The sequence below is a fragment of the Carettochelys insculpta genome, chromosome 1, assembly GCF_033958435.1.
Source record: "Carettochelys insculpta isolate YL-2023 chromosome 1, ASM3395843v1, whole genome shotgun sequence".
Lineage (NCBI taxonomy): Eukaryota > Metazoa > Chordata > Testudines > Carettochelyidae > Carettochelys > Carettochelys insculpta.
The window spans coordinates 14,931,712-14,955,454 of NC_134137.1; the positions used below are offsets into that span (position 1 = coordinate 14,931,712).

Genomic DNA, 23,743 nt, shown 5'->3' on the forward strand with positions numbered 1-23,743 from the left:
ATCCATTTTTGCATATCTTATAATAGTTTAACTGCCTATAATGTCTGGATTGAGTTGTATGAGGGAAGGTATAGTCTGGGCTAAAATGTAGGTCCAGGACACAGACTCGTACTGTATTTCCGGCTGTACCATAGACTTTTCATGTGATATTAGGCAAGTCATTTAACTTCTCTGTGCTTCAGTTTCTCCAACAGTAAATTGGAACAATAACACTTTTCTTCTTCACAGGGCTGTCATGAACATTAATTAATGTTAGAAAAGTTCTTGCACTTTGGTAACACTTTTGTGTCCTTTTATGATGTTTGTATAGTGCCTATAGCAGTGGGTTCCAGTTCAATGCCAGAAGTTCTTAGGCCAGCATAAAGTTAATAAATAATTACTAGTAAATCTGTGGTGGGGATATCCTGGTCTCTGCAAAGTTTTGACGTCATTTTTGTCACCAGGATTTTCTAAAACAAAAAGAGACCTACCTCTGTTAGTGAGAAAGACAAGTTTTTAAGATGATATATAACTCTGGATAAGTTCATCTCTCACCAGCTGAATTTGGTCAAATAAAAACTACCACATTGTTTCTCAAATAATATGTAGCATGTTAGGCTCTAGCTTGTTGGTCAAGGACTGCATGGAAATTAGCGCGGAGGCAGGTTTGGCTGCTAGACAGATGTTCTTATAATGCAGAGACCAATCATTCAAACACTGATTGCTACAGTTACAAGTGTTATTCTCTAAGGTTATTTGTGCTCAGAGCCAATCTTGAATACTAGAAATATTCCAAATGACCTGAAAATGCCTTGAGAATTTTGTGTCTTCACTATTTTGAGGTCTTTTTTTTTCCCTTCAGAAATTAGGGTACACTATTTCAGGTGGCCATCTTAGTCTTTATTAAAAGTTTGCTACCATAGTTCTGGGTAGTATTTTCACAGTTATTCCCCCCCCTGCCCCCGAAGTTTTAATTGCCCACATTTAAAAATACTTCATACCAAGGGAGGGGGGGAAAAACCTACCTTATTTCTTGGATAAGCAGAATACAAGTCCACATGGTGGTAATTATGCACACTGCACGTCTAAGGACATATACTGTTTTCTCCCTACCTCCCCCCCACTATGCAGAGAATACTCTTAATAAGATAGACAAAATATTGTTGAAATTCTGGCAAATTTTGTTGATCTGCGTAACAAATTATGATGCTTTTATTTTTAATAGGCTATCCAAAGAACTTCTGCTGGATCCACAACAAACCCTAGTCTTCAAAGTATGGCATAAAGCAGGTAAACCACCAACGTGTAACACAGAGAAGAATGCTTATTATGCATACCTTGATTCTGTGCATACAATGTATAATTTGGCTCCTTCCAACAAAAGGAGACAGGAATTTCAAAAACATTAGTGGCCTTTGCAGGGGCTATACTAGCTAACGAATCCCATTCATTTCCTGTCTTGCCAAAGTCCTTCCAGCTGTGAGGAGCTTTTAGCTACTTTCACTTAAGTTTAAGTTTTAAACCTTGCTTCTCATTCATTGTAAAGTGATTGATTAATGGATTTTTAGAAGTTAGATTTTTCTGGGGGTCCAGAAGAGTGTTCTGCAATGGCCTGCAAACTCCAATGTTTCCTGCTGTCCACAGAGGCAAGTATCATCCCATTAACTGATGTCCTTCAGTCCCATTTCTCCCCAGAGCCTCATTTTAGGCCTCATCATAGACCTTCCCCTAATCCGTAGAAAAGCATGTAAGATTCTTACCTGCTCCTATATGTCAGTCTTGTCTCCTGTCACCCTGAGAGCCCTTAACCCAGCAGGCCACACACATCCTTACAAGTCCAAACAGTTCCAACAGGAGATGTCTTTGTGCAATTTCCCCTGGTTTAATTCTTACAGTCAATGTGTAAAATAGAATCTGATTTGCAAATAAAGATTGCTGTCCTGTCAAAAGCTGGACAACTTTTATTCTCTGACACAGTTACTCATGGCGAGATTCCATTGCCAGTTATTACCAAAATGTCAGCAAATACTTTTATAACTACATTAATATACTTCAGAAATGAAGTTATAGCTAATGTAAGCATTTATCAGGACAGTTGAAGTCATTTGGTCATAGGCCTTGTTTCTAGCACCATAACTAAGGTCTGTAAGTATCCACTTCACTTACACATCCTGCTTGTTGTTGCAGTGGTAGAGGTACTCATTGTCCATGTTACTGTTTGCCCATGTCATTGTTAAATTAGATTCTTCAGTGTTTAAGTGCAGCAAAACAAATGCAAGTTCAAAAAATGTGCTGTGGTATTGGGCAGATAGCTGTATTCTATTATTTTGCTCTCTAGTGCTGACTCAAAATGCAGTAAACTCTTTTTTTTTATATCCAGCAGCCCTGGGACGGGGAGGTTGCCAGATATTCAAATATTCTGGATAATAGTGAGGTGTACCTAGCAATGCATATCACTGAAGTAAAACAAGATTAGATAATAAGAAATAAACAAAGTATGCAGAGTGCTTTATTTACCGACAATAGTATTGTAGACTGTAAACTTGCATAGTATTTGCTGTATTTATTTGTATTTACTTTCACTGTATTGTACTTATGGAAAATGTAACTTAATTTACTTATGATTAAAATGCTGGTTATTTGAGAGTTCCAGATGGTAGAATGCCAGATATGAAAGTGTTTACTGTACGTATTGATTTTTTTAGATGATGTAGTAAAGTTTAGTTGGCTTTTTTTTTTCTTTTGCCACAGAAACTTTTATCTGAGTCCACAGTAAGTCTATTAATGTGGTACACTTCTGTCCTATTGCTTAAAAAATCCCCATAAGCCATGGACACAGTTTTTGCTGGTAGGATTGCTTGTCCCTGTGCCTGCTGAATATGTGCACAAGATAACGGACAAGCTATGGCAGTAAACATAACAGTGTAACAGTAGACACACAGGTATTTTAAAAGTTCTTTGAAAATGAAAAAGGAATGTTAATTAGTAAATAAAAACAAAAAAAAAAAACCTCTAGATCTGGAGGAAGGTCATGGAGCTTCAGAAATTTAAGGTTTGGCTTTGTTTGTTTGTTTGTTTTTTCCAACTCTTATGTTTTCCTTTCCTCCCATTTTTTACTTTTCTCTTCAACTGTTCATGCTATCCATGCCTCTTGCATCACTAGCCTTTCTGGCATCTGAGCTCATACGAGGTATAACCATTCATCTAATAGCAGAGGTAAAGTGAAGGCATTGTGTCTGCCAAATTATGAATTCAGGCCCTCAAGTTACTTTAAATTCTTCCACTGATCTAAGTGCTGATTATTACTGCTGCAGTGATAATGAGTTTTGACAGGTAAGGAAAAGAGAGGAGAACTGGTTATAAAATGCATTTGAGATTTTTGAGTTTTTTTGGAAGTCTAAACAATGTCTGTAGCTAATGACTAGAGATCATGAGTTGTTTCTGATGCATCTGTTTTTAAAATTTTATTGGTTTCAAGTTCAAGGGTATAGTTATTTGGTATTTCAGACCTAGACCTGTACTCCTCCTCATTTCCTTGTGTTTTTGGAAACTTCCTGATTCCTTGGTGGTCTGTTGAGGCATGCCTCAACATCATTCCAGCTGTTGGTCCCTGGAGTGAAGTAGGTATGCTCAGACTTACAACTCCATATCACTAATCTGCTGTTACTTGCAGAATTAATACATTTCTATATAAACAAATCATTTTAACTGTTTTGGAACTGTGGCATTCTGCATGATACTGTTTGCCCACCAGAGAAAGAAATCTGGGATGGAGTAGGAAGGCTGGACTTCCTTTTGGACTAAATCTGCAAGACCCCTAGAGATTTACCTCAACTTTCTGCAAGGCACAGAAAGTGTTTGTGTGCAATAGCAATTTTTGCATAATCCTTAATACACTGGGTCTTCCACCCTATCTATTTTAATTTATTTAATACTGCTGCAATTTTGAATGTGGGAGATATTTAATAGAATAATTCATTTGATGTTAAAAAATTAAACAGAAGGAGAAAATTATTATAGCCTTCAGCTGCCTCTTAGATGTGCCCCATGCAACTCAAACTCATTCTGTCCAGAACTGAATCCCAGATATTTTTGTACTTCCTTCTCTATCACAGTCAATTAACTTTCCTGTCTCACAGCTTTGGTTTAATCTAGGCATCTCTTCTCCTTCCACTTTATAGCTGATTTTTTGCTAGATCCCATTACTGTTCTTCATCACCACAATCTGCCCTTTCCTCATTTTTTCTTAGCACTAAAATCACATATCTGGGTCACTTTCTTTTAGGTTATTGTAAGATGCTTTCTGACTACCCTGCTTATGTGCTCAGACTTTTGCATTCTATCCAAAAATCTACTTCCTTCCGTGACTAGTCTAGTTGTGTCATTACTTCCTCACATACCTTCCTTGTCTTTGTGTTCATCATATTCAGGCTCCCTGGTCTTCAACTTGCTACCACATATGTCTCTGACATTTCTCCCTCCATTCATCCCTGTATTGTTGCCTTACAGATTCCTCCTTGTCCTCCATCACAGTCTTGGTTTCATGTCTGCAGTCCTACTCCTTTCCTACATATGAAACATTTTCATTCTTCTTGTCCAGCAGACACTGTCTCCTTTTAAAAACCCAATTCTTCTAGGTGTTATTTCTGCTTAGTTCTGAGACTTCATTATCCCTGTTCTCTTTTTATCTGTACTTGGCCTTTGCCTTTTAGGTGTTCTCTGCTTATTACATGCTTTTTGAGTTTTGCTATGCAGAGTTGTGTGTGTAACTGATTGTTCTAAACCATGCAAATGTTGTACTTGCACACCTTACTTTTAACTGTTGTTTTAAACTCTTTTTTTTTTTCCTGCAGATGTTGAACGAGTGATAGGATTTGCATCTGTGGATCTGTCACCACTTCTTTCTGGCTTCCAGTTAGTCTGTGGGTGGTACAATATTACGGATTTAAGTGGACAATGCAGAGGGCAGATTAAAGTTGCTGTTTCCCCTCTTGAAAGTATAATTCATCTCAAAGAAGTAAGGCAGACAAGAATTCGGACCAAAACCCCAGGGTCCTCAGTATGTACTTCAGTTTCTTTCTATTGCCAAGTCCGATTTAGTGCCTAATAATGGTTACAACAGTGAATGTTCTGGATTCACAAAGTGAAAAGTTACCTATATGCAACATGTTGGCAGCATTGTGTACTGTATTGAGCATTGGACTACAAGTGCCAGAAATTCCTGAATTCTCTATTTGATAAAATTATTTATATTACAATACATTTACTTAGAGCCTGGAGCCCCATTATTCTAGGTGTTATACAAATATATATCAGAAAAAAATTCCTGCCCCACAGAGCTTGCAGTATAAGTTAAAAAGACACATCCATATGTAATTATTACATGCAACGATATGATGACTATATATTAAAACCACAAATTTTCTCCGTTTGCAGTTTCTTTACCGATTTATCTGATAGCATTTTGCATATATGTAGTTTCATGGTTTCCCCTGCATTTAGCTTCCCCTATTGTTTGTGTAACTCTTTCACATAGCAACAGGGGAGCAAGCCTTTTTTTTTAAGAAGGAGGATTTGTTTGTAAAATCATTAAAATAAAAACAAACAAAAAAAAGAAGGCAGGAGGACTTGTTGGTGCTAGAACTAATGTTGATAAAAAACAGTTCATGTTAAATTGGCTTGTTTCCTTTGGTCAATATTTGTAAAGCATTTTGAAAATTTAAAGCAGCTTATAAAACTTAAGCTTATGTTAGTTAGTGAAGTTAGTTCAGTGAAGTCTTAACATTTATTTATCTTTAATTTTCTTGTGTCAGATTCCTGTGCGCAGTCCTTTTGCATTTGAGGCAAGGACCTTGTATACTGCATTCCCCAGCTATGTTACAGGATGCTCTGGACTGCAGTTTATTACTTCATCAAAGGATGTCGATTTTACTACTCAAAAACGGTAAGAAAACCAATGAAAGAGTATCTGTGGAATAAAATAAGAAGAGTAAATATTTATTATTTCATAGCTTGAAAATTTTACCCAACACCTACCAGCCCAAATTCTAAGTCTAGTGACCTGGGTGAAATATACCTGTGATGCCACACCTCTCACTCCAGATCCCGAACCCTGCAATTTAAAGGATTAAAACAGCTATGTGCAGTGCTTGCCTTTTAATTATAAGACCGTGGATCAACTTTTTACCAAATGTATTTTTGAGTGACTGTCCCAAGAGATCCATGTCCTCCATGACTGAACAGACTTTGTTGAGTCTTGCCCACCCCTTGATCTCCTTGGCTGAGACTCCCTCTTTAAACCCTCCTCTGGAACCCCCCACGCGTGCATATGATGAAGCGAGTATTTGCCCACGAAAGCTTGTGCTCCAAAATATCTGTTAGTCTGTAAGGTGCCACAGGACTTCTTGTTGTTTTTGAAGATACAGACTAACTCGGCTACCCCTCTGATATTTATCCCAAGAGATGCTGATCTCCTAATGTCTTGATATCCGCTCCTTAACACAACGTCACCGGCTGTCTCTATAAGGCACCCTGCTGCTTCTTTCACTTCCTTTACCTGGCCTGGATATAATGTAATACCACTGCCAATACCGGCTGTGGTTTTCCTCTGCCCAGTTTAGTGGGGTATGGGGTAGGGCTGGGTGTCTATGAGGTATGGAGAGGAATGTCCATATTGCCTATCCCTGAAACCGGCTTTAATAAAGGCCCTGCAGTAATACTCTTGGTTTTAAATAAGTGCTATGGGGACATTCCTTTTGTTCATCATCGTCACTAGCAGTAACTGCTGAGCAGTGTGTACTAAATTGGATTAAGTCACGGCTTGCTTGTTTGGAATATGCAGAAAATAATCCTTCTAATGCAACTTAGAAGCCACTAGACAAGGTTTTATTAGCTTTTTCTCTTGAAGTTTGCAAAGAATATCGGCACCAGCATATAGTGCTCCATTTTCATCTGAACAGTTGGCTGATTAGATCCAAACTGGTCATTGTAAGCTGGCACCTCTGTATCTCAGCTGGCCAGTTGTAACTTCTATGTTAGAAAGGAGGATGCCTGCCATCTGCTCTATTATAATGCAAATTAAGTGCAATTCTGAGGCTCTTTGTAAATTACTAGTATTATTCTTGCCAAATTTTGAGGGTTCTGGCTTACTCTGATTAACACTTTTTAAATGGTGCAAGGGGTGTATTTTTAACAGGATTTCACATATTTAGATGGCAGGTCTTTCACAGGTAGTGGTACTGTGCCAGTGTGTGTGTATAAATATGTATATCCATTTTTAGCAGAATTGGTCCCACAGAGGTGTGGATACCTCGTCATGAAGAGCACATGCAAAATGTCCGCAGATTTCATGAATCCCTACAGCAGGTGGAAGGGGATGCACAAAGAGTTGAAAGGCTAGATTCCCTGTCACATTCATCACATACTTCACTTTTAACTTCTCTCAGGTAAAGCAAACCCATGGTTTCAATGATGTATCTGGCTTAAATTCAGTAAATCTTGAAATTTTGCAATTCTTGCCTCCTTTCAAAAAAACATAAAATTAATATAGTAATCTTATGAAACTGGTGGGTTAGTGGTATAGTAGTGTAATTTACAGCAATGCTAAAACAAGACTGGAATAGTTGGTATTTGAGGTGGAATAGCAGCAGGGTTTGTAAATCAAGACTGAATACTTTAGCACCATCCATCTCTGTCATCCTATAACTTAACTTACTTTGTTACCAAGCTGCTTGAGAGGAAAACTAACAAAGCGTGTAAGCCAAGCATTTTGATTCCACACAAAACTCAAAGCATTAACTGGTTTACACAATTTTCCCTTTGCTTTCTTTCTGTTTGGCAAAGAAAGAATCATTTGTAGGCTGGGATCTTACGGATGAAATATTTGGCTGGATAATAGCTTTTTAGCCTAGTTCTAAAACTGGAGAAAGGGCTGATTAGTCATGTATTTATATATTATTAATCTTTATGTTCTCTTATATGGCTCACAGAAAAAACTTGACTGAGCTGGATGATATTCAGAGATACTTCAGTCAGAAATTAACCAGCTCTTTTCCTGCCATTGGCTGTGGCAGCACACCAAAGAGAAATCAGGAACAGCAGGATGAGGATGGTCAAGTGTTTGGGGCCAGAATTGTAAATCCTGATGGATGCCATCTTTTGGAAAAATCCAGTCATTTGGTTTCTCAAGTCAGCACTCTGATCAACGGTAAGAAGTTTTCCTGGCTTGGAATATTTAACCAAGAGGCACAGGCACTAGGTATTCCGTTGTCTTAAGTTGCCACTTTACCATAGCCCCTAAACTCCTGACACAGTATTTCCTGATCTTTAATTTAAGAAGATCAACCTCAAACAGACAACTAACTGATGTTGGTCCCCCAGGGTGGTTGATCAATTTTTATATTGGTGATGTGGAGTCTTAGCTGAGATATCCAATACGTAAGATATAGACAAATGCAACCTTAGGAATATGGGGTTAAGTAGTAGCATGTGATTGCTTTCTGTCCTATTAATTATATGGTAACCTACATGAATTTCAATATGTAACTCCACATATATATATTTGTTCTTCACTAGGAGCTCTGATAAATCTGTGCCACATTATCCACAGGAGTGGATGTGTGGTGGTAATGAGTCAAGTGAAATATTTTTGCTTTGTACTTTCTGCACTTCCTTGGCACCAGCCTTGTTACTGTTTACGGTTAATTTAATATTAACCTTTCCATCTGAGTCCATACTGATCCAGCTCCAGTACATTGTGACTGGGAAGGTTGCTAGGGAAACCCAAGTGTCAGTGGTGGCTTTTTATAAATAAAGCAGTGGGTAGAAGAGAGACTGTCCTCAGTATAAAGCAGGTTTTCTGCAGTATCTTCTTCTGTGTACCCTCCAGGGTTGGTACTGTGCAACCATCTCCCATGTGACAGGGCCATTCCTTCTGGTATACTGTATATCATCTTGATCTTGACATCATTTACTCCTGTTCTCTAGGCTTTGCCATCATCCTCCAGCTCTCCTCAGTGCATGTTTTTCTTTGCGTCTATTGTCCCCTTGCCTCCACATATCTTAAACTCTCTTACCCTTCCCCAGTGCTTCTACCCACTGTCCATCCTTTTAAAATCTTTTATTTTAATACCGCTGAGTGTCTCCAAAAGTGCTAATTTGACATTTACCCCAGTGGTGAGTTCACTCAGTAGTCGTTTCCTGATTCCTGAAAGATTTTGATGAAATGTGGTACATAGGATATTTAACTAGAAACTAAAAATAGAGTTTCTTATTCTTAAAATAAATTCGTAAATGGCTGACATGGCTGTATCACAGGAGGCTATTTATATTTCAACTCTCCCGTTTCTTTTAAATTATTGAAATATATTTCTTTTCTAAGTTTTGCACTATAACAAATCACTATTGTCTTATGCCTTTCAGTTGGTATAAATATTTAATTGGCAATTGTCTAAGTGGGTTTTCATTTGATTTTTAATATAAAAATAGAAATATGCAACTCAAGCCCTGTTCCATAGCATTGTCAGAGATGGTGGTAGGAAAGGTAACAAGGCTATCTAGTGCCCATCCCCTGTTTCTGGCCATTGCAGGATTCTCCCTTGTTGCTAAGTATCAGAGGGACAGCCGTGATAGTCTGTTTCCACAAAAAAGTCAGTGAGTGAAAAAGTGAAGAAATTTTTCCTCAGAGTCAGCTTTTCCTCAATTTCACTACGGTGCTTTTTGTTGTTCTGTTATTTTTGTTATTCTGCCCTATACCACCCTACACAAAGTTCTTACCCTTCTCAGTGTTCGTGCCCTTCTGAAATTTGTGAATTGTTCTCACACACTATCCCCTTCCCATTGTCCCAATTTGTATTTGACCAAACTTTACATATTTAGCTATAATTATTTATTGTATGTATGGTTATTCACAAGTATTACGGCTATAGCTGCACTCAAGCTAAGAGATTAGAGTAGAAGCTGTCATCTCCTGTATGTACTGATGCTGTTTACTGTGAATCAGATTTGCAGACCATAACAAAAAATACCAAGGAGTCTTCAGATGTGCATCAAGACAATAGCAGATCTTCAGGCACTAAACATGCCCTACATGTTGTATCAGATAAAAAGGAGGGAGCAGTGAGAACTGAGATGCACCAAGACCAACCAAGAATGGACTCACCAAGTGCCCATATAGACACGCTACGTTCATTCTCCCTTGGAATGTCTGCATTCAGGAGAGGTATGCTATATGAATTTCTAAACCAAGAAGTGACTGAAAATGAGCCTCCTTTGTCACTGGACCACATACAAACAGAAGAGGATGCACATGCCATCCGGTCCAACAGTGATGAAGAATATGAAGAGGACATCATAGAACCAAGGACTTTGAATGAAATAACTACTGTAACAGACAAAACCAGTCCCTGGTCCAGCATTGTGTCTGAAGGGGAGCATAGCCCAGACAGAGAGCCAGTAGACCTGAGAAATGAGGACCGATACCCAGAGGCTCCTGAATGCTTACCAAAAGGAGAGAGTGTAAAAAGTAGCTCTTTGTCCAGTATACTAGAGGACAATCACCCAAGTATGCCCAGCAGCGTTACATCTTGTGCCAGTCCATATATTGAAGAGCATGCTGCCTGTTCAGTAAGAAAGGGCCTCGAAGGTCCAAATAGTAGTGCTGGAGCAACTGATTCAAAGCTGTTTCAGCCTACACATTTCTCCAAATTGCATGAGTCAGATTTTGGGTCATTAGAAAAAGAGAATGTCAATCAGAATGGAGCATATAAAGCCCGGGAAGCAGAACAAGACAGAGAGTTTCACACACCATCTGGAGAGCCATATGATTTACCAGGCAGTGGAGACTTTGTTGTGGCCAAGACCGTCGCTATAGAAAGAGAGGAAAAAAGTCGTGAGGATTTAGACGCAGACTATCAAGGTGAGGAAGGAAGTGAGTCTGAGGAAGGGATACAGATTCAAAGTTCATCTGCACAATCAGAGTCTGCAAAATATAGTAGAAGCTGCTCTGATGAGAGCCACGAAGACGTGCCTGAAGAGTCAGAAAAGTCTGCGAAATCTAGTATTGTGTTGTATCCTTTTTTGTCTTTTTCATCAAATACAATTTGCATGTTAAGAAATATTGTGTGACTCCCTGAGAACATAATTGGTGATCACCTCTGCAATGGGGTTATATTTAATTTCCTAAAGGAGTAAAACTTAACAGGCAAGTATTCAACCTAGCAACATCTGTGTTTTACCAGTTTTAAGGTATGCACTTTCAAGCTCTTGTTTCAGCCGTTGTCTGCCAAAATGCTGTTTGTTTAAACTGTTCCTTTTTTCCCTCTGGCTAATATGAATGTTAATGCTGGATCGAAACTGATACAGGAATGAACGCTGAGATCCCATGCTGATCCGTCACTTTGTAAGCATATTAGTGTGTTAGTTAACAGGAGTTGTTTCCTTAATTTCAATTACAGTTGACAATAAATAAATGAACGAGGTCACCCCCACCTGCCCTGACTCCTGCTCCTGACAGTATCTTCCCAAACAATACATGAAGCAAACTGTAGGTGCAGTTTTCTTTAATGGGAAAGTTATGTCATGAGCAATTCTGTTGTGCATAGTTTGAATAATAGTCTCATAAGTAAGGGTCATCTTACAAACAACATGGCTGTGGCCACACTAGCAAGTGATGTCGAAAGGGGTAATCCCGATCCATCACAGTGAAGTGAGTTGTTTTGAAATGAAGCAGCTACACACAAAACGCTGATCGACATTGTGATCCGCACCATCGAAGAGACACACACCTCCCCCCCCATCCTTTCGAAAGGGATCAGCTACACACCCCAGAGCTTCCTTTCAAAATAACAGGGCACAAAATGGTGATGGAAGGGCCAAATGGTTGGCAAGCCCTTTCTGGAGCATGGGCCGGCCGCTCTCTTAAGTGGCCATGCACACACCTTGCACTTGCTGAAGGCTCAGGCTGCTTGTAGCACGCAACCTCCAGCTCAGCAGCGGCAGAGCCGTGCTCAGCCCCAGCACCACAGCCTGGCATGGACCTACAGCACTGTGCATGGGCCCATGCAGAGACCCCTTCCCTGATGTCAACCACGGTTGTCCCCAGGACCCCGGCCACTGGCGGTGTGCCTGGGTCTGTCCTGACAGCAGTGGTGCCCCAGACCCAGTCCTACTTGAGGGTGCCTTGGTGGATTCGGGGAAGGCCCAGGTGGAGGTGGCTCAGCTCATGCCCTCTGATGGCGCAGCAATATATCCTTGCCCCTGTCCTCACCGTCACTGTCCCCCTTGTAGGCCAGCAGCTCCAGGCATGGCATCAGTTCTGCTGCGCAGAGTGCCGGCTCTGGCTTCTTGCCCTGCCCTCTGGCTCGGACGTGTCAGGGGTCTTTTCTGGTGGTCTGGACATCGTGGGGCTGAGGAACTGGTGCAAGTTGTCATAGTAGGGGCAGGGGGCAGGCACTGCCCCCGATCGCTTGGCTGAATCTCTCACCTTCACATACCCCGGCGCCATCCTTGACTTTCAATCGCATCTGGGAGGGGTGGCTCCTTGCAGCCAGGGTCTCAGCCAGCCAGGTGAAGGTGGCTGCGTTCTGCCTCCATCCTCAGCAGGACATTCTCATACTCCCAGACGTATAGCAGGTCCTCAGCCTCCAACCACAGGGCACTCCTCCTCTTTGGGGGCTGCTTGAGGTCCTTCCTGCTGGCCTTGGCTCCGACCGTCTGCATGTCTGCCATTCTGGGGTGCTGGAGAGTGTTCTGCAGGGAGCACGTGCTTCTGTGGCTTTCAGCACACTCTCAGCTTCCTGCACAGGGTTTCTGTGGCCGTGCAGCTTTAAGGCAGCCACAGCTGACAGCCATGCAGCACTGGGTGCTGGCCAGGGCATCTTTGTGCTCCAGTGAGGGGCCAGCTCTGTGAAGGACTTGTGATTTCTAAATGGCATCCAGGGGCGTGGCGACACGTTTCACTTCTAAATCAACGTTGAAGTGGGGCATTGTTCCCAAGGTGGGAGTGAAACAGCGCTTTCGAAATTACCACCTTTTTATTCCTATGTTGATTTCAAAATGAGCAATTGGTGTATAGTCGCTCTGCTGCGCATTTCAAAATCGCCCCTCATTTCGAAATAGCTTTTGAAATTACTTGCTAATGTGGCCACAGCCCATGTGCTGTAATACTGAGGCACAATGGATTAAAGGCTCAGTTTTAGCTTTAATTTATGTTTGGAAGTGTCAAAATTATAACGCCTTTCAAATTTAGTTTAATTGCAGCCAGTATCACTTTGTGTTATGATCCTGAGAGACTTCACCATTTGGACTGTATGTTACTTGAATGGTAGACCTCTAAGGAATCCAAGGAGTTGTAGGAAATGGGGATTTGGTATGTATCATTGTTTTGCTGTCACTGAGGTGATATATAACAGGGTTCTTGGGTATTAGTTCCCGTGACAACTTGTGCAAGGATTAGGCACATTAACCTTGGTGTCTTGATCACATATCAGTCGGCCTAATTACATCCAGCCAACTTGGGTTTATCTTTACTGCTTGAACTGAAAGCTATTTTTCACTTCTTCTCAACAAAACAACTGCGTAATGATGATGTGTGCTATTGCAGCTTCCGTGTTTCCTTTACTCTAAAAGAGCTTTCTGTGTTTTTTCACTAATTTAAGAGTTGTCGCGTTTCAGTCTGGGTCCAAGTGATACCTGTATTTCACATATCACTTTTTGTAAATCATGTTGGATTTTTCTGGGTATGTCTGTACAAGAGTGCCATATCAATATCATTTTCTGTATCCTCTGGAGCTATGCAGCAGATCTGAGTGATTTGATGCAATGTTCAAAGATTAAAAATAAATAGGATTATTTAGAAAATCATGGATCCGGTAAGAAGAGCTTTCATGGGAGTCCAAGTGCATAATTACAGAGTTTTCTATAATTGTGTGCACTGCAAGGTGTTATTACTTAACAGCTCTGTTCAGACCAGATCCTATTGTTGTTCCTAACTTCTTTCTTCCACCCCAACATTTGGAAGTCTCCATGAGAATGCTCAATATTTCTTCTTCTTGTTGCCCATCTGCCACAGCTAATAAAGTAAGTATTGTGAACTTCTTAAAATTTTTACAGTCCTATATAAAACATAACCATCCTCTCAGACAAACTGTTAAATGGAAATTTCTTCTGCTGTTCTCTGGCTTTCAGGTTTTACGTTAAAAAATGCCATACCAGTTTTCAAATAGAGTAGGTGTGAGCCTATTGCTCACAATAAACATTCCCTCTTTCAGTGAAACCAGTTTCCAGTTTTCAGGGCTGTCTTGGCTTTTGTATTCCTGCATGTATGATAACCACGTATTTGCCTATTTATAGTCATTGGAGCATATTCTTGTCACATTGAGGCAAACTAGAAATGATTCAATTGAAGTCTGTAAGATCTGCGGGGGCTGAGCACTTTTGAAAATCAGGCCATTCCTATTTAGGTGCCTATCTTTAAACACCCAGCTCTCAAAATTTTACCTGTAATTACAACTGTTAACACAGTCACCCCTCTTAGGTCAAGGGGCTCTTGGCTCAGCAAATGTGTTTACAGCAGAGATCTGGTCTAATCTATAAGTGTCAGATGGTCATTCTTCAACCAAGATGGAGGGAGCAGTTGAATCTCCGACATACTCATATGTGGAGGGAGCTTTGAGGAGCAGTTTAGAACGGGGAGGTTAGAGGATGTCATTTCCTTCTGACATACAACATATATCCCAAGCCTTTAAATAAAAACCCCATTTATATTCAGATTATTCAATAGCGAAAATGCAGGCAGAAGCCCAGCAGCAGAGTGGGGGCTATCCTGTTTATTGCACAGAGTGTAACGTGTATGACTACCTGCCCTGTGGGCGGGTGGCATATGTGGGCACTCGTTGCAAGGAGCTCCTGACCCTCAGAGACCAAATTTGGGCTTTGGAGGCCAGGGTGGCTGAATTAGAGGAGCTCAGGGAGGCAGAGAGATAAGTGGATGAGGCTTTCCAGGACACTGTAGTCCTGTCCCACTTCCAGTCTGAGAGCCCCAGTGCTCTTAAGGAGGATGAAGGGCTCAGGGGAAGACAGCAGCCATTGGAAGCTCAGGAAAACCATCTCATAGTTGGGACCGTCCTTCCAAAGGATATTACGGTATCCTGTCATACTGAGGATACCTCTCTGGGGGAGGGAACGCCAGTTTTTAGGAAAAGGCAGGTGTTAGTAGTGGGTGATTTGATTGTTAGAAACATAGATAGCTGGGTTTGCGATGACTGGGAGGACCGTATGGTGACTTGCCTGCCTGGTGCGAAGGTTGCAGATCTCTCAAGGCATCTAGATAGATTAATGTGTAGTGCTGGGGAGGAGCCAGTGGTCATGGTTCATGTTGGTACCAACTACACAGGCGAGGGTAGGAGAGACATCCTGGAGGCCAAATTTAGGTTGCTAGGAAAGAGACTGAAATCCAGGACCTCCTAAGGTGACATTCTCAGAAATGCTTCCTGTTCCACACACAGGGCCAGGTAGGCAAGCAGAACTTCAGAGCCTCAATGCATGGATGAGATAATGGTGTAGGGAGGAGAAGTTTAGATTTGTTAGGAACTTGAGATGCTTTCGGGAGAGGGGGAGCCTATGCAGGAAGGATGGGCTCCACCTAAATCAAAGGGGATCCAGACTGCTGGCACTAAACATTAAAAAGGTCATAGAGCAGTGTTTAAACTAAGAGATGGGGGAAGCCGATTGGTGCAGAGGAGCACATGGATCAGACAGAAACTCCTCTTAGAGGAGAATCCATTGATAGAGATACTCTAGGCTTTAGTAAAAAAGAGAGGAGGGGAGATATCAAACAATGGGCTAGATCAGACAAACAATACCGTATAAAAGAAACTAATACACCTGGGATGGGAAGACAAATAAGCAGAGGCAAATCTTTTCAAAATGCGTCTACACAAATGCTAGAAGTCTGACTAATAAGATGGGTGAACTAGAGTACCTTGTATTAAAGGAAGAAATTGACATAATAGGCATCACAGAAACCTGGTGGAATGAAGGCAATGTATGGGACATGATCATACCAAGATATAAAATATATCGGAAGGATAGAATGGGCCATGTGGGTGGCGGAGGGACATTGTATGTGAAGGATAACATAGAATCAAATGAAATAAGAATTTTAAATGAATCAAAATGTTCCCTAGAATCACTATGGATATTAATTCCAAGCTCTACTAAGAATATAGCAGTAGGGATATATTATTGACTGCCTGATCTGGACAATGATAGTGATGTTGAAATGCTAAGGGAGATTAGAGAGGCTACCAAAATAAAACACTCAATAGTAATAGGGGATTTCGGTTATCCACATATTGACTGGGTACACGTCACACCAGGACGAGATGCAGAAATAAGATTTCTCAATGCCGTTAATGACTGCTTCTTGGAGTAGCTGGTGTGGGAACCCACAAGGGGAGGGGCAATTCTCGATTTAATACTGAGTGGAGCACAGGATCTGGTCATAAGGTCACTATTACAGGACCACTTGGGAACAGTGATCATAATGTAATAACATTTAATATTCCTGTGGTGGGAGGAACACCTTAGCAGTCCTACACTCCAGCATTTCATTTCAAAAGGGGGAATTATATAAAAATGAGGAGGTTAGTTAAACAGAAATTAAAAGCCAGAGTGACTAGAACAAAAACCCTGCAAGCTGCATGGAAGCTTCTCAAAGACACTATAATAAAGGCCCAACTTAAATGTATACCCCCAAATTAAAAAACATACTGAGACTGAAAAAAGAGCCACCATGGGTTAACACCCATGTAAAACAAGCAGTGAGGAATAAAAAGTCATCTTTCAAATGTGGAAGGCAAATCCTAATGAGTTAAATAGAAAGGAACATAAATACTAGCAAATTAAGTGTAAAACTATAATAAGGAAAGCCAAAAATTTTAAGGAACAGCTAGCCAAAAGCTCAAAAAGTAATAACAAAATGTTTTTAAATACATTAGAACCAGGAAGCCTGCTAAAATAAACCAGTGGGTCCCCTAGACAATACAAATACAAAAGGAGCAATCAAGGATGATAAAGCCATTGTGGAGAGACTAAATGATTTCTTTGCTTCAGTCTTCTCGACTGAGGATGCTGGGGAGATTCACAAACCTGCACCGTTTTTTGTGGGAAATTAAACTGAGGAACTGTCCCAGACTGAAGTGTCGTTAGAGGAGGTTTTGGAACAAATAGGTAAACTTAATGTTAACAACTCACCAGGACCGGGTGGCATTCGTTCAAGGGTTCTGAAAGAACTCAAATGGGAAATTGCAGAACTGTTAACACTAGTTTGTAACCTGTCCTTTGGATCAGCTTCCGTACCTGATGACTGGAAGATAGCTAATGTGATACCAATATTTAAAAAGGGCTCCAGAGGTGACCCTGGCAATTACAGACAGGTAAGTTTTTAACATCAGTTCTGGGCAAATTAGTTGAAACAATAGTAAAGAATAAAATTGTCAGGCATGTAGAAGAACATAATTTGATGGGCAAAAGTCAATGTGGTTTTCTGCAGAGGGAAATCATGTCTTACTAATTTGTTAGAGTTCTTTGAAGGGGTTAAACATGCAGATGGGGGAGATCCAGTGGATATAGTATACTTAGATTTCCAGAAGGCTCTTATGTAAATTAAGTTGTTGTGGGATAAGTGGGAAGGTCCTTTCATGGATTGAGAACTGGTTAAAAGACAGGAAACAGAGAGTGGGCATAAATGGTGGATTTTCCAAATGGAGAGGGGTAACTAGTGGTGTCCCCCAAGGGTCAGTCCTAGGACCAATCCTGTTCAATTTATTCATAAATGATCTGGAGAAGGGGGTGAGCAGTGAGGTGGCAAAGTTTGCAGATGACACTGAACTGTTCAAGATAGTCAAGACAAAGGCAGACTCTGAAGAACTTCAAAAAGATCTCATCAAACTGAGTGATTGGGTAACAAAATGGCAAATGAAATTTAATGTGGACAAGTGTAAAGTAATGCGTGTTGGAAAAAATAACCCCAACTATACTTACAATATGGTGGGGGCTAATTTAGCTATAACTAATCGGGAAAGAGATCTTGGAGTTATCATGGATAGTTCCTTGAAAACATCCACACAGTGTGCAGAGGCTGTCAAAAAGGCAAATAGGATGTTAGGTATTATTAAAAAATGGATAGAAAATAAAACAAGGAGTATCTTACTGCCCCTTTATAAATCTATGGTACGCCCACATCTTGAATACTGTGTACACTATCATACCGGGATATAAATTATATCGGAAAGACAGAACAGGTCGTGCGGGTGGCGGAGTGGTACTATATGTGAAGGATAATATAGAATCAAGTGAAGTAAAAATCCTAAAGGAATCAAAATGTTCCATAGAATCATTATGGATAACAATTCATTCCTCTAATATGAATATGGCATTAGGAATATATTACCGACCACCTAACCAGGACAGTGATAGTGATGCTGAAATGTTAAGGGAGGTTAGAGAGGCTATCAAAATAAAAAACACAGTAATAATAGGAGATTTCAATTATCCCCATATTGATTGGGTGCATGTCACCTCAGGACGGGATTCAGAGATTAAATTTCTTGATGCCTTAAATGACTGCTTCTTGGAGCAGCTAGTACAGGAACCCACAAGGGGAGAGTCAATTCTCGATCTAGTCTTAACTGGAACGCAGGATCTGGTCCAAGAGGTAACTGTTACTGGACCGCTTGGAAATAGTGACCACAATATAATAACTTTTAATATTCCTGTGTTGGGAAGAACACCGCAGCGGTCAAACACTCTGGCATTTAATTTCAAAAAGGGGGATTACACTAAAATGAGGAAGCTAGTTAAACAGAAACTAAAAGGTAGAGTAATTAAACTAAAATCCCTGGAAGCTGCATGGAAACTGTTTAAAGACACCATACTAGAGGCCCAACTTAAATGTATACCCCAAATAAAAAAACACAGTAAGAGACCTAACAAAGAACCACCATGGCTAAACAGCCATGTTAAAAAGGCAGTGAGAGAGAAAAGGGCAGCTTTTAAAAAGTGGAAGTCAAATCCTAGGAGGAAAATAGAAAAGAACATAAACGCTCCCAAATTAAGTGTCATAATGTAGTAAGAAAAGCCAAAAAAGATTTTGAGGAACAGCTAGCCAAAAATTCAAAAAACGATAGTAAAATGTTTTTTAAATACATTAGAAGCAGGAAGCCTGCTAAAAAAGCAGTGGGGCCCTTGGATGATAAAGATATAAAAGGAGCGATCAAGGAAGACAGTGCCATTGCGGAGCGATTAAATGATTTCTTTGCTTCAGTCTTCACGGCTGAGGATGTTACAGAGGTTCCTAAATCTGAGCCAGCCTTTTTAGGTGACAAATCTGAGGAACTCACTCAGATTGAAGTGACATTAGAGGAGGTTTTGGAGTTAATTGATAAGCTGAATAGTAACAAGTCTCCAGGACCAGACGGCATTCACCCAAGGGTTCTGAAAGAACTCAAATGTGAAATTGCAGAGTTATTAACAGTGGTTTGTAACCTATCCTTTAAATCCACTTTGGTACCAAATGACTGGAAGACGGCCAATATAACACCAATATTTAAAAAAGGCTCTAGAGGAGACCCTGGCAATTATAGACCGATAAGTTTAACATCAGTACCAGGCAAATTAGTAGAAACACTAGTAAAGAATAAAATTGCAAGGCACGTAGAAGAGCACGAATTGTTGGGCAAAAGTCAGCATGGTTTCTGCAGGGGGAAGTCGTGTCTAACTAATCTATTAGAATTCTTTGAAGGGGTTAATAAACATGCGGACAAGGGGCACCCAGTGGACATAATATACCTAGATTTCCAGAAAGCCTTTGACACGGTCCCACACCAAAGGCTTTTATGTAAATTAGGTGGTCATGGGATAGGAGGAAAGATCCTTTCATGGATCGGGAATTGGTTAAAAGACAGAAAACAAAGGGTTGGAATAAATGGTAAATTTTCACAATGGAGGAGGGTAACTAGTGGTGTTCCCCAGGGGTCAGTCCTGGGACCGATCCTGTTCAACTTGTTCATCAATGATCTAGAAAATGAGGTAAGCAGTGAGGTGGCAAAGTTTGCAGATGACACCAAGTTGTTCAGGACAGTCAAAACCAAAAGGGATTGTGAAGAACTACAAAAAGATCTCAGCAAACTGAGTGATTGGGCAGCAAAATGGCAAATGAAATTTAATGTGGGTAAGTGTAAGGTAATGCATGTTGGAAAAAATAACCCAAATTACACGTACTACATGATGGGGTCAAATTTAGCTACGACAGATCAGGAAAGGGATCTTGGAGTTATAGTGGATAGTTCTCTGAAGACATCCACGCAGTGTGCAGGGGCAGTTAGTAAGGCAAATAGGATGTTAGGAATTATTAAAAAAGGGATCGATAATAAGACAAAAGATATCATACTTCCCCTATATAAAACTATGGTACGCCCACATCTTGAGTACTGCATGCAGATGTGGTCTCCTCACCTCAAAAAAGATATATTGGCATTAGAAAAGGTTCAGAAAAGGGCGACTAAGATGATTAGGGGCTTGGAACGGGTCCCATATGGGGAGAGGCTAGAGAGACTGGGACTTTTCAGTTTGGAAAAGAGGCGATTGAGGGGCGATATGATAGAGGTATATAAAATCATGAATGGTGTGGAGAAAGTGAATATAGAAAAATTATTTACCTTTTCCCATAATACAAGAACTAGGGGACACCAAATGAAATTGATGGGTAGTAGGTTCAAAACTAATAAAAGGAAATTTTTCTTCACACAGCGCACAGTCAACCTGTGGAACTCCTTGCCCGAGGAGGCTGTGAAGGCCAGGACTCTATTAGGGTTTAAAAAAGAGCTTGATAAATTTTTGCAGGTTAGGTCCATAAATGGCTATTAGCCAGGGATAAAGTATGGTGCCCCTAGCCTTCAGAACAAGGGCAAGAGATGGATGGCAGGAGATAAATCACTTGATCATTGTCTTCTGTTCTCCTTCTCTGGGGCACCTGGCATTGGCCACCGTCGGCAGATGGGATGCTGGGCTGGATGAACCTTTGGTCTGACCCAGTATGGCCATTCTTATGTTCTTATGTACAGATGTGGTCTCCTCACCTAAAAAAAAAATATCCTGGCACTGGAAAAAGTTCAGAACAGAGCAACTAAAATGATTAGGGGCTTGGAACAGGTCCCTTATGAGGAAAGGCTAAAAAGATTGGGACTTTTCAGTTTAGAAAAGAGGAGACTGAGGGGGGATGTGATGAAGGTATATAAAATTTGACAGGTGTGGAGAGGGTGAATAAGGAGAAGTTACTTATTTGTGCCTATAATGCAAGAACTAGAGGACACCAAATGAAATTAATGGGTGGCAGGTTTAAAACTAATAAAAGAAAGTTCTTCTTCACTCAGCACATAGTTAACCTGTGGAACTCCTTGCCAGAGGAGACTGTGAAGGCTAGGACTGTAACAGAATTTAAGAAAGAGCTAGATAAATTCATGGAGGTTAGGTCCATAAAAGGCTATTAGCCAAGGGTAGGAATAGTGTCCCTGGCCTCTGATTGTCAGAGGCTGGAGATGGATGGCAGGAGACAAATCGCTTGATCATTGTCTTTGGTCCACCTGCTCTGGGGCACCTGGCACTGGCCACTGTCAACAGACAGCCTACTGGGCTGAATGGATCTTTGGTCTGACCCAGTATGACCGTTCTTATTCATAAATCATACAATAAGTTTTTGTTGGGTGCTTTTCTTATGTTTTAAAAATTCTGTGTACAAAACCATAGTTTCTTTCAATGTTCTGCTTTATGAGGGAATGGGGCATTATAACTTTCAGAAAGTTTAAGGGTGTCAGTTTTTATGGGAACTAAATACTGTTTCCATCTCACAATGAACACAGGAAATCAAGGTTAGTTTCACTGGTACAGATCTTCTTACTGCAACAAGCTGAGCTGTTTGCCACCACTCCCCATAGAAGAGATGAGTTCACTCCCCCTCCCTTTGACCTATGGAAACAAATCCTGTCCAGAACATTTATGTAACAAGGAACATTTTGCTTAGATAAACTGAACAAAAACAGGCAGAATCTAATGGCCCTGAAGTAATGAGCTACCTGAAATTAGCAAACATGTTTACAAGCTTGTCACTAGACCTACATTTGCTGATTACAGCTTATTTTTTCTGAATTTTGCTTTCTTTGTGTTAGCCACATTGCGGTTTGTTTTTAGGAGTAAAATTCTCTTTGCCAATGTTATAAACATTGTTTCCCCTGAAGTAAATGTGCCTCTTCTGAAGCTTTCAGAATCTTTTAGCAGTCAGGGTATGCCTTAATTTGACTTTCCATTTCTGTAATTAATGAATTACGTGAATGCAAGCTGGTAGTATTCAGCTAAGCTCTGTTCTTTTAATCTCCGGAGTAACTCATTCCTGATCATCATAATACACATACATATCAAAGGAGCATTTCTGTCATCAGATGCTACGAGTCCTCAAATATTAGCACGTTTGTACTAAATTAGCCCCAGATGTGGGATGGCCCCCAGCCAATCTCCTTCACCTGTCTGGGGATGGTCTCCTTTTCTCAATGGTTTTATAAGACACAGTCCCATTCAGGGCACATCCTGTTTTTTTGCACAAACAAACACTTAAATTGCTTTAAGTTATGTTAAGACTAAGCTGTATACGGAATGTGGTGATCCTGGCTCTTACTGTTTCGCAGGAGTTCTTCAACAGGTGGACAGACAGATTCACAGACTGTCTCAAATACATAGTAGATTACTATAGGGTGTATCAACCTGTGGCAAAACTAGCTTCTGTAACAAGGGAGAATACCGGTTTTATACCATAGAATATTGGTTGAAGTAATGAGGAGAACAGATAATTTTCTCAGAGAATTAAATTACTAGCTTAGTAGTATTTTCCAGACTTCCAAAGTTCTGAGGCAGTCCTTTTCGCTGTGAATTTTCCAAAGCTTTGCTGTTTTTACTATAGTGGGAGTAAATCTGAGCCTTGAAATGTGAAGGTCCTTGCAGTTAACAGTAGAGGAGTTACAGTGCAAGTGCAGAATCTCTGAACAGTGTGAGTAAAAACAATAACGCAATCTGAAGAGTGACTGGCCCTCTAGGAATTTGGAATCAGGATATAGTTCAGAAAGTGATACTTTGGTAATAGCATGTACTTTTACAGTATGTGGCGTGATTTACAGAGTGAATTAATACTCCCCCTCCCCCCCAAATGTGGGTTGAATCATATAAAGGTAAACCTACGGCTACTCTCTTAGTATTTGGAATGACAGTTTTGAACTCTGGGTATGTTTTAGGCTATTTGCATCTTCAGCAAACTTCAAATCTGAGCTGCAGCTGCAGCTCTCTACTAACTATCAACACCCCTTTCTCTCCCATGAGCATCTGATAGACATCTTTACACAGCGCCTTAAGTACCTCTGCCTTCTCATGTTTCCCTGATGAAGCCCCCCTCATGATCTCTGCTTTCTGTCTTCCTGCCATAAAGAGGATGATTCGGGGGCGTAGAGGAGCAAGTAAGGGGGCATGACTGTCGACATGGAAGGAGGCAAAGGCACTTTAGGAAGAGTTCAGCCCAGGACAGGATGTTGATCTTTACCGAGTGGAGATTGCAGCTCAGGTTTCAGCCTTCTTCCACTCTGTTGCAACATAGTATGTGACAACGGGCCAGTACAGTGCACGAGTAAGAAGTGGCTGCTAGTATGAGACCATACACAGCCAGTGT

The 23,743-nt window shown here is 40.6% G+C and overlaps 1 protein-coding gene across 1 annotated transcript in view; it reads left to right on the top strand.

The window, feature by feature from the left end:
• C2CD3 (C2 domain containing 3 centriole elongation regulator) overlaps positions 1-23,743 on the top strand; it is a 95,788-nt gene that overhangs the window by 53,992 nt on the left and 18,053 nt on the right. Inside the window, exons 26-32 of the mRNA XM_074977827.1 lie at positions 1,205-1,269; positions 4,833-5,038; positions 5,793-5,923; positions 7,260-7,424; positions 7,968-8,185; positions 9,980-11,045; positions 13,944-14,055. Of these exons, the coding sequence (XP_074833928.1) occupies positions 1,205-1,269; positions 4,833-5,038; positions 5,793-5,923; positions 7,260-7,424; positions 7,968-8,185; positions 9,980-11,045; positions 13,944-14,055 (1,963 nt within the window). The remainder of the gene's footprint in view (positions 1-1,204; positions 1,270-4,832; positions 5,039-5,792; positions 5,924-7,259; positions 7,425-7,967; positions 8,186-9,979; positions 11,046-13,943; positions 14,056-23,743) is intronic.